At 35.7% G+C, this 16,401-nt stretch overlaps 1 protein-coding gene across 2 annotated transcripts in view; it reads left to right on the top strand.

The window, feature by feature from the left end:
- The window catches only part of ACC (acetyl-CoA carboxylase), a 1,497,654-nt gene that overhangs the window by 334,289 nt on the left and 1,146,964 nt on the right, over positions 1–16,401 (top strand). For both annotated transcript variants that reach the window (XM_090383551.1, XM_090383552.1), the window contains one exon: positions 10,038–10,148. In XM_090383551.1, the coding sequence (XP_090239677.1) occupies positions 10,038–10,148 (111 nt within the window). The remainder of the gene's footprint in view (positions 1–10,037; positions 10,149–16,401) is intronic.

Here is a 16,401-nt window from a genome sequence, read left to right as displayed (position 1 = left end):
ATAATCAACATACTGAAAAATACAATATTCGGTTCTGTCATAATTCAAGCCATACTGAGATCGAAGAAAATGAAGCTTCTGATAAAGCTGAAAAATCTGCAGTTTGTTGTATTCAAAGTCTATTTCAGTTGCATACATTGGTTACATCAGAATATTCTGAAACCACTATCTTACAAAATTACAGTTATTCTGGAAGCAATAAGAGTCAAATTATTTCTCATCAAAACCATAAATCTCTTTAGGCCACACTGTAAAGATCTACTGCTAGCAAGACCTAGAATAAGTCATTACCTCCATACCCATTCACATATTTTAAGAGCAGTGTAACTTGCAGTACTACCATGACAGTTCAGCACTTCTTAGCTGAGTGCCCAGTCTTTCATAATGATTGTTTTTTTTTGTAAACTTCCATTACACTTAAGGAATTTTTAGCTGACAATGATTTAAACCAGGTATATTCATATTAATGCAGAAAATTAACTGATATGTATCATGTTTTGCAAAATAATCAAGTAATCATATTATTCTGGTGATTGCACTTTCTGTTCTCCCTTCTATGCCATATTAATAAGTCAAGAAACAAATATCCTGAATAAAAGTCCCAGGTTACACCTTTAAGCTTGCCACATTATAGCCTCAGTAGCTGATACACCATAAAAATCCAAAGCAAGCAAACTGACAAGCCTATCATACTGTACTAATAAACAATGTTGTGGCTGTATTTTAATATAAAATGTATGTTTTCAGTAAAATTTAATTTCTAGTCTGTGGACTTAAAAAAACCTCTTGCTTTTTTATGAAAGTTCTCCTGTTTTTCTACAATTTGCCTGTTTTGCTTTAAAAAAAAAAAAAAAAAAAGTCTGCTGTTTACAATTGCCTGAACTCCAATGAAACTGGAAAGTTGGCAGCTGTGCAGGTAGTTCTTGAGCCTTTTCATTTGTATGGATAGTTCCTGGTTAATAGTTATAAAATATACTGCTGATAATCAGATCAAGAGTACTGCTTTCTCTTGTTGCCTTTCTCATGTGGTGGTGTAGGTAATAGTCATCCAACAAATCCACGTCTTGCTACTATTTGAGTAACCAACTCACAAGTTACAGTTAATATTTATAAAATTAAAATCCCCTTTGTAAGACACTTCGATTTACTGGTTCACTCTGTATGTTCGTACAGTTTCTACAGTTGTTCATTATACTCATCATAGTTTTAAAGCATACTCCTTATAAATGGAGTCTAGCTGTACCAACCAAGATTCTGGAGCAGTATTCCATGCAGGGTGGATTTAATATATGTACAGAGTGAGTAGTTGTTTAGAAGAAAAGTAGCACCAAGAATAAAAAAGAAAACCCAGTTTTTTTTAGATTTAGCAAAAGCAATATTTGTGATGTGTTTATGCCAAGGGAGATTAAAATTTAAAATTAATTCCTAGTAGAGATATGTGATCTTGTCTAGAAATCTGAGTGTTATTGAAGATGAGCAAAGGAACAGTGGAATCATTTTTGTGAGAAATGAGACAGGACTGAGTTTAGAAGGATTAAATATGCTTTGAGAGCTAAGTTTTATTTGCCCCCATTGAAGAATTATCTGGAGGTCAGAATTTAAGGATTGGTGGAGGATATTCAAGAAGTTGAAGCTGTCTGTGCAGGACAAGATTTTTCAAATGGGAAGGTGAAATGTAATGTGCTATCCTCAGCAAAACTGTGGATAGAATTTCCACTCAATGTTAATTAACTGTATTAGTGGAGAAGTTAGAATGAGTGGCATCTACCATAACTTGCAGTTGGCGGTTAGAGAAAAGACTAGCTATCCAGTTGCATAAAACATTTTGCAGTCCAAGATGGGAATTATTTAGAAGTCATATGTGCCAAACATGCTGAGAAGTCTTGGAAATGTCTAGAGCAGTTTCTTCAGTGTCACCAGACTTTTCCATCATATTTTCCCAAAGATGAGTAATATCATCAGTTGATTGACATGACCTGAATCCATTTTGGTGATCATTAATCAGATTAAAGGTTTCAAGGCGAGTTAGAGGTGGAAGGATTTCTATTCGTTCTTCATAAAAAAGTAGCACAGTTTTGAAAATGTGGGGAGAAATGTAGGATGATATAGGATAGATGTGTGGAAATTTGCCTTTAGCCAGCGGGTAGTTGGTTGGTGGAACAGACTTCCATCCCTTGTTGTGGAAGTTGATAGTCTTAATAAATTTAAGGCTCAGCTGGACAGGTATTTCGAACGAACAGAGGGGTGAAATGGAAGTGTTTTTTTTTTTTTTTTTTGTGGCTGATGCTGCATAAGCTTTCTTTCTTGCATCATATGCCTCTACTAATGCTAATGCTAAATACCATCAGGATCTGGAGCTTTCTTGGCAATAAGATTATTCAGAATTCTTCTATCATCCTTCTGTCTATAATTTTCAGACAGAAGGAATGATAGAAGAATTCTGGTAGATGATAGGAGGCATCAAGTGGTCAATCATATGCTGATTTAAAATTGTGGGGAGTGATGTCTAATTAGAATTTGTCATTGAGGTCAGGATGAATTCTAAATACAGTAGAGCGTCACTTACCTGGAATATTTGATGTCAGACTTCTTCCGGATAGCCAAATTTTCCAGATAATCAAACTGGAAAATTTTCTGAATAATTTTTCCTTTAAGATCAAATAATTTTAATCTAATTATTTAGTAAAATAAATTTAATTAAATAAGATTAAATAAATTTAACCTTACCTTATGATTAAATTAAATAATTAAGATTAATTTAATTATAACCTAATCTTGGAAAGCAGAAATATCCATCCAGTATTTTTATGATTTTTATACAAAACAGGAAAATTAGAAGATTTTTAAACATTCTTGGTTTTTTGACTTACTGACAACGAGCACGGACAATCTATGTGTCCCAGTGGCATTTGCACACATAGCAATTGTAACTCGCTCTTTTTCATCTTAAAACCTGATGCAGGCATTTTTCTTTTAGTGGCCAGAGTTTTTCTCAGGAATGCTTTCCATAATAAGCCCATCTCATCAATATTGTAACTATTTTCTTTCTATAATTTGCTATAACTGAAGCAAACTTACTTTTCAAAGGACACTGCTGCCGATTCGTCTACAGAAAGTTTCTCGCCTTGAATATCTAGTTCATGTGTAAAGTTCAGTTCAGTAAACTGCTATCTTGGGGAAAGGATACATAGATTAAAAGGTTAACAGTGGCCACAAGCATAGACAAAAGTAATTCTTGCACTGCTTCTATTAGCACGAGCAGCAGCCTGTAAAGCAAGGCAATGGAGATTTCCAGGACTGCTGGGAGTCATAGTGGAACAAATAAATACATGGGCTGTGTTAGGGTAACTAAGAGTAAAAACAGGTGCATGTATGCTTGCATGTACAGCAATGCTAGGAGTGTAGTTAATAAATTTGATGAGCTTTAAATGCTAGTAAAGACATCAAAGGCAGATATTGTTGGAATATCAGAGATGTGGAGTCACACAGACATAAGCAGTGCAGAATTGGAATTTGGGAAGTACAATGTGTACAGAAATGATGGACAGAACAGGAAGAGAGCAGGGGTTATGCAGTTAGTTAAGAAACACATAAAATCTAAGGAAGTGCATCCAATTGATGTTGGTGGACAATGTAATGTTGAGTCTGTTTGGTGTGACATAAGCGCTGGGAAAGAAAAAGTGTGTGTGTGTGTGTGTGTGTTATAGGCCTAATGAATCTGATCAGTATAATGAGCAATTGTGCAGAGAAATAGTGGGCCAGTAAATCAGAATGTCTTATAATGGGGGATTTTAATCTTTCCAGATACCGACTAGAACTTGTGGATTGGTCACTCGCACACTAGCAAGACTTTTTTGGATGACTGTTTTCTACAGCAACATGTTCGAGAGACAAGCAGAGGAAGTAATACTCTTGATCTGATTATCAGCAGTGAATATTCATGCATTAAGAATCTGCAGATAAAGGAACCACTGGGTGACAGTAATCACAATGTACTGATGTGGGAAGTACTTAAGGATGTAACTACCATCAAGGCTAAAGGGAAGGGCTTTTGTATTCGAAAGGTGACTACAGGGTATCAGACAGTTTTTAAATTCTATACAGTGGGATCAACTGATGATGTTACCAACGTTGAATTCTAAATGGGAAGCCTTCAGGGACTTAATTTTGGAGGCTACTAGGCTTTTCATTCCAACTAAGAAATACTGTTCAAGGTCTGGGCCTAAATGAATGTCAGAAGAAAAATGAATGGGATGCATATAAAGTATCAGGTGACACAAAAGCCTATGACAGATATAAACTAGTCTGTAATCAAGTTACAAAGGAGGTTAGGCAAGCAAAGGAAGATTACGAGAAATCCTTGGCAAAGGATGTAAAGAAAAACAGCAAAGAGTTCTTTACTTATGTAAATTCTAGAAGGAAAGGAATGAATCAGATTGGACCCCTTAACATAGATAGGTTGAATATTGGTGATCATGCTCAGGTAGCTGATAAACTGAATGAGTATTTTGCATCTACATTCACACATAATGAGTTATTCAATGAGTGGAGTGCCACAAGTTTATCAAACTCTAATAGGGAACTAAGTGATTTTGTAATAACTGAGAGCAAAGTGGAGGAGAAATGGTTGAAGTTAAACCTAAAAAAGGCACCTGATGTGGACAGGATCTATCCAGTTATATTAAAGGACATAGCAAAGGAAGTAAGCAAATCCTTAGCCATACTTATGAGAGCTTCCTTTGACTCAGGGGTGGTCCCCATGGACTGGAGGTGTGCAAATGTATCTCCCATACACAAAGGGGGTTCAAAAGGTGACACAGGTAACTATAGACCTGCTAGTTTAACATGCGTTCCGGGGAAAATAATGCAATCACTGGTTAAAGGAGCATTGCAGGATCATTAGACAAGACTGCAGTAATAGTTAAGATACAGCATGGGTTTGTTAAAAAGGAGGTCTTGTCTGGCCAATTTGATTGGATACTATGATGTGGTCACAAAGGAACTGAATGCCAAAAATAATTTTGATATCATATACTTGGATTTTAGGAAAGCTTTTGATACTGTTGCTGGAAGACTGCTATACAAATTGGATATGTATGGCATTACAGGCAAGTTGCTACAATGGATAAAGAGATGGTTGAGTGAGAGACTACAGGCAGTGGTAATCAATGGACACTGCTCTTTGTGGACAAATGTTATTAGTGGAGTTCCCCAGAGTTCAGTGTTGGGCCCATTGTTGTTTTGTATATTTATCAATGATATTGATGACGGTATATCAGTTTTAATGTCCAAGTTTGCAGATGATACAAAGGTTGGCAGGGTTGTTTATGACAGTAAAGACAGTATGCTACTCCAACTGGATCTAGTTAAGTTGGGCAAATGGGCTGAAAAGTGGCAGCTGAAGTTTAACATTGACAAATGCAAAGTACTACATATGGGTATCAATAACTGAAGAGAAACGTACCAACTGTGTGGTACTACACTCAGGGAAGTGAAAAGAGAAAAAAGATCTGGTGGTAATTGTACAGCCAAATATGAAGTTTGCTGAGCAGTGCAGAGGGGCTGCCAGGGCAGGTCATGGAGTCTTGTCAATAATATAGGAATTTTGCCAACAGGGAGAGGGAGGTGATTATCCCGTTATACAAGGCAATGGTCAGGCCACACTAGAGTACTGTGTACAGGTCTGGAGGCCTCATTTTAGGAAGGATATAGAGTTGATAGAATGAATACAAAGAATGGCAACAAGATTGGTGAGGGGAACAAACAGGTGCTCTTACCAAGAAAGGCTTAAGTTATGCAAATTGCAGTGCCTGAAGAGTAGGCACCTGCAATTTGATCTGATTGTGGTATAAGGCCTTGAATAGGTTGAGCAAGCTGAATGCTGATGGGATTCTTCCTCTTACTCAGATTAAGAACCTCAGGCAGCACAGATTCAAATTGAGAAAAGACAGTTGCTAGAATAGATGTGCGGAAATTTGCCTTTAGCCAGCGGTTAGTTGATTGGTGGAACAGACTTCCATCTTTTGTTGTGGAAATTGATTGCCTAAATAAATTTAAGGCTGAGCTGGACAGACATTTGAAACAAATGGAGGGTTGAAATGGGAGGGTTTTTTTTTTTTTTTTGGCTGATGCTGTATAAGCTTTCTCTCTTGCATTGTATGCCTCGACTGATGCTAATGCCACAAAGCTACTCTTTGGTTCACGTATACTGTGTCTCAGTTTAAAGTTTTTCAGACAACATGTGCTTGCCTTAAAATCATTATTACCTATTAATTTTCAATGAAAATCCAATGCTTTTTCACATAACATTTGCCCAGACACTGGTTCACCTAAACTTCGCCCTGAAGTAAACAAAAAAATAAAGTGAATGCACTCTCTAAAGTGGCATTTTCAGGTTTTGACATTGTCTTTCTCCTGCCAGATCCTCCTTCACTGTCCACAAATTCTGTTATAGCATTGGAATTTTTCTTGATGTCGTAAATTGTTGGTCTCCAAATTAAACTCTTTGGAGAGATTTCCCAAATTTTCACCTTTTCTAATTCTATTAATAATTTCCTTTTTTTTTTTGGTGCAATATTAAAACTACACATTTTCTTTTCGTTCACATTTTACTGTAAAAAAATGAGAAAAATAATAAATTGCAAGACTACGAGAAACAGCACCGTATTCAGCAGTCACGGGCTTGAACCCCGGTCACTCAAAGCACGTGTACTTATGCACCCGCGCGCCTGACCACTAGACTACGGCTGCCGTCTGGAAAATGAAATTAAAGAACCCAAGGAAAATGGTTTCCTTGGGTTCTTTAATTTTGGTATGGGCTTGATAAGATATTCTCCATGATTTTATTATATTGCCACACTGCAGAACTTTTTTTTATTATATAGATGAACTAATAAATCCAAAATGTAATGGGCTTCAAATTTTCATTGTTAATACCAGGAATCCATTTAGTCCCATTATGAGTTTATTGGCATCTGCTTTTATACCCTTGAATTTCAGGTCTTTATGATTCATTTGAAGTTTTTTTTTTATTCTTTGTGAATCCTTCCAGCCTCTTGGGTTGTTCTTTCTTCTGCATGCCTTTGGCTATCTTTCCTATCCTTTCTGAGGTTTCGAGTTTCTTAATCACTGAGTGTAGGTAAGATTTTCTCCTTATTTTAATGAAGTTTGCCCACTCCTTTTTTGGCATATCCTAAAGATTTTTTGTTTGCAGATGAAGGCGTGTTTGGATTCTGCATTGAACCATTCATTAATTTTATTTGACATGTTTTTCTTTTGATAATTATTCCTTCATAGTCATGATCAATTCTTCTGCCAGTTCCTGAAAAACTTCTTCAGTGGGTACATGATACAGGTTTTGCAATTATGTTGAAGACAGGACAGAAGACAGGTAGTCTTGGACAATTTTTGTTCTGCTGAACTTGTAGAATATATTCTTTTTTGTCTGTATTGCCTGTGGTGCCTTCAGACTTCATTCATTGGTCAATATCTTTAGATGTAAGTTTCTCATTATGGATACATAATCTGATTGAAATTTGCATGTATATGTGGCAAGGTTAATAAGGTCAAGAAGGTTAGTAGATGTATAGTTAGTATGGTAAATGAGATCAAAGTATTGGTCTCTTCCTGGGGGCAGTAATAAGATTTATTTGGACAAATCTGCTTATTGTGTCATGAAGTTCTTTATACGATTGTTGATATGTCTGTTGTCAGGATTTTCTGTAATCCAAATTGTACTGTTCAGTTTTATACTACCAGATTTCTTCGATTCTAAGACTCCATCGATTGTAAGACACACCTTAATTTTAGTAACTTAATTTCAGAAAAAAAGCTTTGATTCTAAGAAAAAAATAAATAAAATAAAACACTAAAATAAATCTAACAAATATTTTTATTCTAATAGAATTCAATTTACTGAACCGTCGATATCTGCGTCTGAATCAATATCAGAGTCTACTTCACATTCAGGGTCAGATTCTTCTGAGCCGTCGTTATCTTCATTATTCCATAATATATCATCTTCTGAGCCATCGAGAGCGTTGGTGACGCAAAATTTTTTAAATGAGTGCGTTACTATTCTTTCTGGGATCAGCTTCCAAGCTGTTGATACCCATTCTGCCAATTTTTATGCCGGCACTTTCTTAATTTTTCCGGAAGGTGTCAGTGGAAGGTTGTCAGTCAACAGCTAGGATTCATATTCCTTTCTCAAGTAATCCTGAAATGGTTTGTTGACTGAAACATCGAGTGGCTGCTGTTGGCTAGTCATGCCACCAGGAATCACAACCAAGTCACCATGTTTTTGCACGATTTTATTTTTGACCCTTTCGGACAAATGTCCACGAAATGCATCAAGTACTAGCGTGCTAGGTGGGTTACAAAGACTTCCAGGACATCTATTCCACACAACATTTAGCCAGTCTTCCATAAGCTCTGTCAACTTCCATCCATTTTTTTGTGCATGAACAATAACATCTCTGGTGAAAATTTCATTCTTTGGTATAGTTTTTCTGTTTAAAATTAAATATGGTGACAACTTTTGACCATCAGCGGTGATGCATAGCATCACAGTGATATGCTGTTTTTTTGTAGCCCATGCTTATAATCTTGATTTCTTTAGCATTTTAGCATTGACTGCCTAATTTCGAGGCATATCGAAGGAGACTGGGATTTCATCAGCATTTCCAATTTTAGTTTCTTTTTTTCCTTAATTTCATCATAGTTTCTTTTTTTCCTTAATTTCATCACCTGTCGCTGAAAGTTAATCAGCTTCTGTTAAGTCTGCAGGAATTTTTGACAAATAGATGTTCGGCGCCTTAACAATAATCCACTACGATGCATGAGTCTGTTGCACCAGCCGCGACTGCCTTTAAAAATTATTTTCTCTATTCCGAGGGACTTGGCAATTTCTCCAGCTTTCAATTGCATGGCTTGTTGAGGTAATCCTTTTGCACGTGTCTCTGTTACAAACCATATCACAGCTTCATCAACTTGTGGAAATCTTCCTTTCTTAGGCCCTGTAAAGCACTTGGTTGTTGCTTTGCACGAAAATATGGAAAAGCGATCATTTCTCAAACAACGAACGTTTACTTCACTAATGTTAAAACGTCGACCAGCAGCTCTGTTTCCATGTTCTTTTGCATGCACAATAACTTTTCGTTTCAATGTTGCTTCGTAGTGCAATCTTTTTGACATTTTAATGTGCAGTAAGGGATCAAAATTAACGAAATACAGTAACTCCACTTCTTATGTACTTTCGAAGATACAAACAAAACTTCCTAGTTTTCGCTGAGTGCACTATAATGAAATAATGGTGGCTTCACATTTTGAAAGCATGTGAAATCACCCACGCCACTTTATTCTCCAGTGGAATTGGAGAATGCGATAACTTGGAGGTGGGGTTTCCATGTAAAAACAAAACGTGTGGTGCTGTGCAAAGCTTGGGAAAATTCGAAAAAAAAAACTATGATTGTAAGACACCATCGATTCTAAGATGCACCTTTTTAGAGACGTTTATAGGGGAAAAAAAGCGTGTCTTATAATCGAAGAAATACAGTATTATCATTTAGGGGATAAGTATTAAACAGATTTGTATCTGGTACTTTGTTCTCTTAAAAGTTATGTAGAGGGTTTCAAAACTAGTTTCTCTAATTGTTTTTACCAGGTCAATAGGCAAGTTTGTAAAATATTCCCTCCCATCCTCGTCTCTGCTATGTATATAATATAACCATTGTTTTATATTTAATAATTTTTTATATAACTATTGCTGTTTAGGAGTTACAGATTTAAGACCTAGTTTTACTGAGTATAAGTAACAATTACGATATTATAAATTGTATTATGATTAAATTATATAGTGATAATTTTATAATAAATATCAAATGAATTACCATGTAAATTTTTCCTGCTTCTTACATAATTTTTATTTATAGGCTTTAATTTTTTTTATTTATAGTTTATAATTTTTTATTTATTAATAAATTATTATTTATAATTTTTTTATTTATTAATAAATTATTATTTATAATTTTTATTTATAGGCTGCTGTATGTTTGGCCAAAATGGTAGGATATGTAAGCACTGGAACTGTTGAATATCTCTATGAAGATGAAGGACATTTTTATTTCTTAGAATTGAACCCGCGACTTCAGGTATATTCACCAGTTAATTTTTTTGTCTATATTTGCCTTCTAACACTCATTTGGAATTTATCTCTATACAGAGGCAGTGTAATGTGCAACGTAATTATCTAGTACTACATCACTTGGATGCACATTTAATTATCTAATTTAAGCTACAAGTGAATATAGCTATCTTCTCTTAACTGTGTTATTATTATTTTTAATGACCTGTTAGAGATTATATATCCACTCAGCTTTGTGACATTTGCTATCATGTTTGTTTTCACCAGTAGCCAGCAGATAACATATTATGTGTAGTTAAGACATCATCATGAATAATAGAGTAGTTTCATCATTCTGATGTCTGTGCAGCATCTGCTTTGTATATTGTTTCCTGTTATATTTGTTTTTTTTTTTTATTTAAGAAGACTATTCAAGAAACTGAATAATCCTCTATTGCAACTAAAGACGGCAATTGCAGCCACTCTAGGGAAGACATTTGCTAAAATATCTTCGAAAACATTGTACTCTTCTTTGTTTCTGTCCTTCAAGCAAAAATCTGAAAAACAACGTTTACATTTGAAGTTTTCCTTAAAACTTAAAGCAGAACTCTATCTCAGGCAAGCGCTGTCAGTCTAGATGACTTCCATTTTGAGATGATTAAACATTTTTCATCAGAATCTGTGATCACCTGCTTTGTTTTCACAACAAAATCTGTCTTGAAGAGCAGCTTCCACACTCCTAGCATAAGGTAATCATGCTTACATTCCACAAACCAGGAAAGAATCCAAAAATTCTGAACAATTACCTCCCAATTGTTTTTACAGGATGCTTTTGCATGACCCTGGAAAGTATAATCAGTGCCTGCCTTATGGGTATTTAGACCTTTCCAGAATACAATATGGCTTCCGAAGAAACAGGACAACACTCAATCATTTAATAAGACTGGAAACATCTGTTTGAGATACTTTCCACAATGGAAGCACCAAGCGTTGATTTTTTTATTATTTTTTTTTTGTTGATGTGAAAAAGTGTGTAACATGGCTTGGAGATTTGTAATTTTAAAAGACCTGTATAATCTTGTCCTAAGGCTCATCTAGCAATTTTTATTAAAATTTTTTGTCAAACCACTTATTCCAAGTTTGGGTGGGGGGCCCTCTCTCTCTCTCTCTCTGTCTCCACTGTGTAGCAAATTTTTTTTCATTTTGAGGCATTAATAAATATAGATCATTCATTAGGATTCATTGGGATGTTTAAAGCCAGTTCATTCAGAAGCTTTTAATATTTTTACAGAAACATACCATCTTCCATAATGTAATATTTTGAAAACACTGACATTTTTGGTATACTGTAATTTCATTTCCTACTTCAAGTAACTTTCACTGTTATAACTTAGAACCAAGGAGTTCTGCTTGCTCTTTAGATAAGTTTAAATTGTGAACTAAGTCTTTCAAATCATCTTACTTAATTAAGTGTGGCACATTATAAGTTTTTTATAATTTTGTGGTTGTTAGTTCAAATCTGTTGAAGTGAATGGTACAGCAAAGTCTGCAACACAAGAATCCTCCCTATATTCATCACTGCTTTCTTTATCATGATTTTGTTGTGATTTGGGATCAATATGTCTTCATTATGTGGAACAAACTTTATTGATTGATGTGTTAAGATATTTTATGCTGTGCTTGCTTTTTTATGGACATCCTTGATATTTTTGTCAAGCAGAAATAGCAATCATCAGTGTTGTTATGTGGTTGCCACACTATAGGAATAGCAAAAGGAATACATTTAATTTTCACATTTAGCCACATCCTCAGATTGTAGTGCATGTAATTCAGCATATATAAGGAGTCCAGGTTTTGTCATGATCATCAATCTTGAAACAAATTAAAAGAATATGCACACTTAAGTAATACTGTAGATTTTGTTCCTTTGAGTTTTTGTGTAAACCATCCACACTCATAGCAAAATTGTCAGGGTAATTCAGACACTTCCTTTGTTTCAGCTTAAACATTTTAACAATACAGTGCTAAGCAAAACAATTAAACAGAAGAAACAAACAGTATACAATAGACACAAATAAACTGTATATCTACTTGCACAACAACTATCTTTCCATTACTGAAAGAGAGACGTGGGGTTAGACAGACAGACACTGAGGTTTAACATGTTAACTTTCTCCAATTTAACTTCCCATCTGTGAGCAAATGAATACATTATTTACAAGTAATACAATAGATCAGTGTCATATCTGCCAAATTGTAGTAAGATGCATGCATCATGGGTGAACACTAAACCTGTATACATAGAAATCGTAACAATGTGAAATTTAAAAAATTATTTTCAAAATCCTACGCATAACAATCAACTGCAAATGGCTGATATATAGTGGAGTTAAAAAATCATGTTGGATTTTATTATTAATGCTAAAAGGTATTTGAAAGTAAAAATGGTATGGCAGTATTCCTGCAGTGAACAGATTACTTTCTGTTAGATTCAGTGCAATCAACTGTGCCCTCTTACGTGAGAAATTGATAAAAGTATTTACTAGTACTATTTTTTTTTTTTTTTAAATTTCAGTATAAAAAATTAATAAGTTGTTTGCAGTTGAAAACATTAAGAACAAAATAGCTTAATTGTATAACTGATCCTTGGATGTGGGCATCTTTATATGTTGAGGGGATTCCCCAGTTGTGTTAACATGGTCCTCCACATTAGCAACCCTGGGGCTCAGATCCACAGCCTAGGTTCCAGGCTAACATAGGAATTTGGTGTGTTTGCTGTGCATTTAAATCCATGGTAAATCGGAAAGGGGGTTCCTAGTGGTTACTGGTGGAGCTTCAACACACCACTTTGGTCCTAGCTTTGACAAAACAGGGGAAGGGAAGGAGGTGGTCCTGGGATGGCTTGCCTAGGATCATTTGGCTAGTGGGTTCACCCATAAGTGTCAGTGCCTGTACAAGTTTTGTGCCAGTGGTTGTATGAGTTTAGTATCTGGATAGCACTAGTGCCCCACTCCCAAGTGCATTTATTGCTTGCCAAGTAGGTGGGTGTTCCTTTTTGGCTCCATGGTGGGTAGGTAGCCTGGATGCTGAAACAAATAAAGAATTTAATTAATCCTGATAATGTAATCTTTTTTTTTTTTTTTCTGAGTCCTAAGGTTCCTCCGAGAGAATAATGATGGAAATGAACATACTAGCTCCATAACAAAGAGTCCCTCAACAGAAGACATATCATGTTCACTACCAAGATTTTTGATAATGCATTTTACATCTGAGAAGCCTGTAGGGAAAATGTCACTCTTCATCCCGAAGTGTTTGGAAGGGTTGGTAGGATTTCCTAAATCTGTCAGAGGCTGTGGTGTGGGGCATCCTTATTGAAACAAACTTTGAAAAACACTGAAAGCAACTCCTGATCCACCTCTATTGGAGAAATATCCATCACAATAACACTGCCATAACACACTGAACTTTTCTCAAGGTGTGATCTCTGAATGGGATCTTCTTGAAGTGCCTGAAGAGATCTGTTCTGATTTAAAATCACAAGGTGTGACAGCTGCTAAATGAATATTTATGCATAGGGATGGAAACCTAGTCCCTACTAGAAATATCTTTACCTTCAGTTCACCAACACCTTCAAATTGAGTTGCTGCTGCCCAATGAGGCCATACATACCTCACGCACTGTGCTCTTTTAAGTGTCAGAAATATGGACAATCGCAAATGGCCTGTTGTGGTGCATCGTATCATATTGAAGTAAACTTCTCTTATTCTTTTACAAATATTCATATCAACTCTGGTTCATATCAACTCATAGCATTATAGCTCTGGTTCATACTATCAAATTATTTCATTATATAATTCATCTCTGCTGTCAGTCAGTTTTTCAGAGTTAAATTTTTTTAAAACTTTGTTCTGGCTTTGTTTGCTGCTTTGACTTGCAGCCAGTCAATCCAGGAAACAACTTCAACATCTACCAAAAATGCTATCTACGTACGTAAGGAAGTATAATCCTAGCTATTTATCTTTTGGTCTCTTATATACTGGAGAAGAGAGCCTACCTATTCCACAATGTGTGATTTATTTCTGTATCATACTGGGGAATGGGCATGCTTTCTTCTCTTCAGTCTGTGATTTGTTATCAAACATTAGGAAAGCATTCAACAAAACCCTTCTTATTCACCATTTTGAAAACCAAGCATAGGAATTTAAAATGTAAGCCTTTGGGATATTTGCAATGAATACTGTCTGATTTGTCAGCAATTAAAATGCTGTCATTTTCAGGAGTTAATATGTAAGCTGTAGAGGTGTCTTATAAAGTTAAAGAATAGCTAAAGCAGGAACACCTCAACAATTAGAGAGTTTTTACTCTACCAGCAGCTAAAGAGATGGTCATTTCAGTTCTGAGAGAGAAAGTAGCCAAATAATTGAATTGATTGCATTGTCTAGTGATACTATATGGTGATGAATTTCAGACATGGCTTCATGCGTTAAGGAACAGTTAATTGAAAAAGTTATTCTGTTCAATTGGATGAAAGTACTGATGTTAGCAACATGGCTTATCTACTTACATTTATAAGATTTGAAGACGGAGTCATTAAAAAAAGAGTTATTGTTTTGCTAACTATTGCTTGGCTGTACTGCTTCAAGTGACATTTTTAAAACATTAGACCAATTAATGATGGTTCATCACATACTTTCATAAGTCAAACGTTATGACTACCCCTGTTACAGTATAACAGATGATGAATTCAAAAAATGTTCAAAGTCAGATTTAAAATTTAGAATAACTTTCACAGGGTTAATGAAATCCCTGCCAACATTAGGAAATACTGGTAATCATGTGTATATTGGATGGGCATCATATGGAGTTAAGGATTTTATTATAGCATCGCAATGCTTTAAATGACTTGGTTAAGGGCATTCTGCACATAATTGTCATCAACCTGAATATATTTGTGGGCACTGTGGCAATCAGGGCCAGATTGAGACTTGTTCTGACAAGGCTTCCCCTGCAACTTGTCCCAACTGTAAAGTACTTAAGAAAAAAGTAGATCACTCCTACCATGACAACCACTGTCCTGAGTATATTCGTGCTCAAGAGGTGCCCAAGTCTTGTACTAAATATGTTTAATCGCAATATAAATCGTAATATTAGCAAACCAATTAAAGTTTTGCAATTGAATTGCCAAAGGTCGTCTTGCTCTCTAATGATTTAACTAGACTAATCTCTGACCATGATATCCAAATCAGCCCTTCAGAAAGTGTATTCATATAAAGGAGATGTAAAGGATTACCATTTTCATAAAAAAATTGTACAATCTAATACTGAAACTACTGGAAGTGGCAGGAACGCTGTGGCCAAGGTTTGGGCAGCCCTGGTTTATAGTTGATCCAAGTATAATTCCAGGTGGATATTGTTAATTATATCCACACATTATCCCTGCACCTGTCTGGAGGGTATGTTTGGGCAAATGTATTTTGTTTCATTGTATTTTCAATGCTCTCAACAACATCAAAAGATCGAGCTTACCTAAATTACGTAGAGGTTGGTGGCTAGAAGAGTTATGCATATAGATGCAAATGCAGCATCTACATTATGGAACAGTCTCCTTACAGATCAAAAAGGCAACTCCTCTATAATCACCCTCTCAGGTGATTATAGAGGAGTTAATCCTGGCTAAGAATTTACATCTTTGAAACACTGTAGGGCACCCCCCCCCCACTTCTGTTTCTACATCTGGTCAATTCTTCATAGATATTATGGTGTCCAACTCTACATTTGGCCATAAAATAAGAAACTGGCAAGTTAGAACTACATGGTTATAGGGTTATGGTCACTTGCTGACATGGTCAGCAAGTGACCATAACCCTATAACCAGTGGTAGGAATCAATTTTAAAAATGAGTTCTCTATCACCTTACTTCCCCTTTTCAAGGTAAAAAAAGAAAAACCAAACAGAGACCAAAATTAGCGTAGCTCGCATGCCGTTCGGTGTGAAAACGGCCTTTAGGGACCAGTTTGGCAAACTCAGGAAATTCTCGGAACAGGTTCACGCTAACTGGCTGAACCCTACCACTGCCTATAACTTTCGAAGTTGTTATGGATTCAGGTTGTACGGCAAAAAGGAACTCATACAATTTTCCTAGGTACAGACCCAGGGTGCAAACTAGGAAACTTTTGAGAACAGGCTGCGTGTAGAAGCTATGGATGATAACATCGAGAGAATTGGGCAACTGCTAGCAATGGAACAGGTGGAAAGCTGTAAATGACCTAATAAGGATGGTC

The sequence above is a fragment of the Mastigoproctus giganteus genome, chromosome 10, assembly GCF_048544385.1.
Source record: "Mastigoproctus giganteus isolate SK-2022 chromosome 10, ASM4854438v1, whole genome shotgun sequence".
In the NCBI taxonomy this organism is placed as follows: Eukaryota; Metazoa; Arthropoda; class Arachnida; order Uropygi; family Thelyphonidae; genus Mastigoproctus; species Mastigoproctus giganteus.
This window is presented reverse-complemented; position numbering and strand designations above follow the sequence as displayed.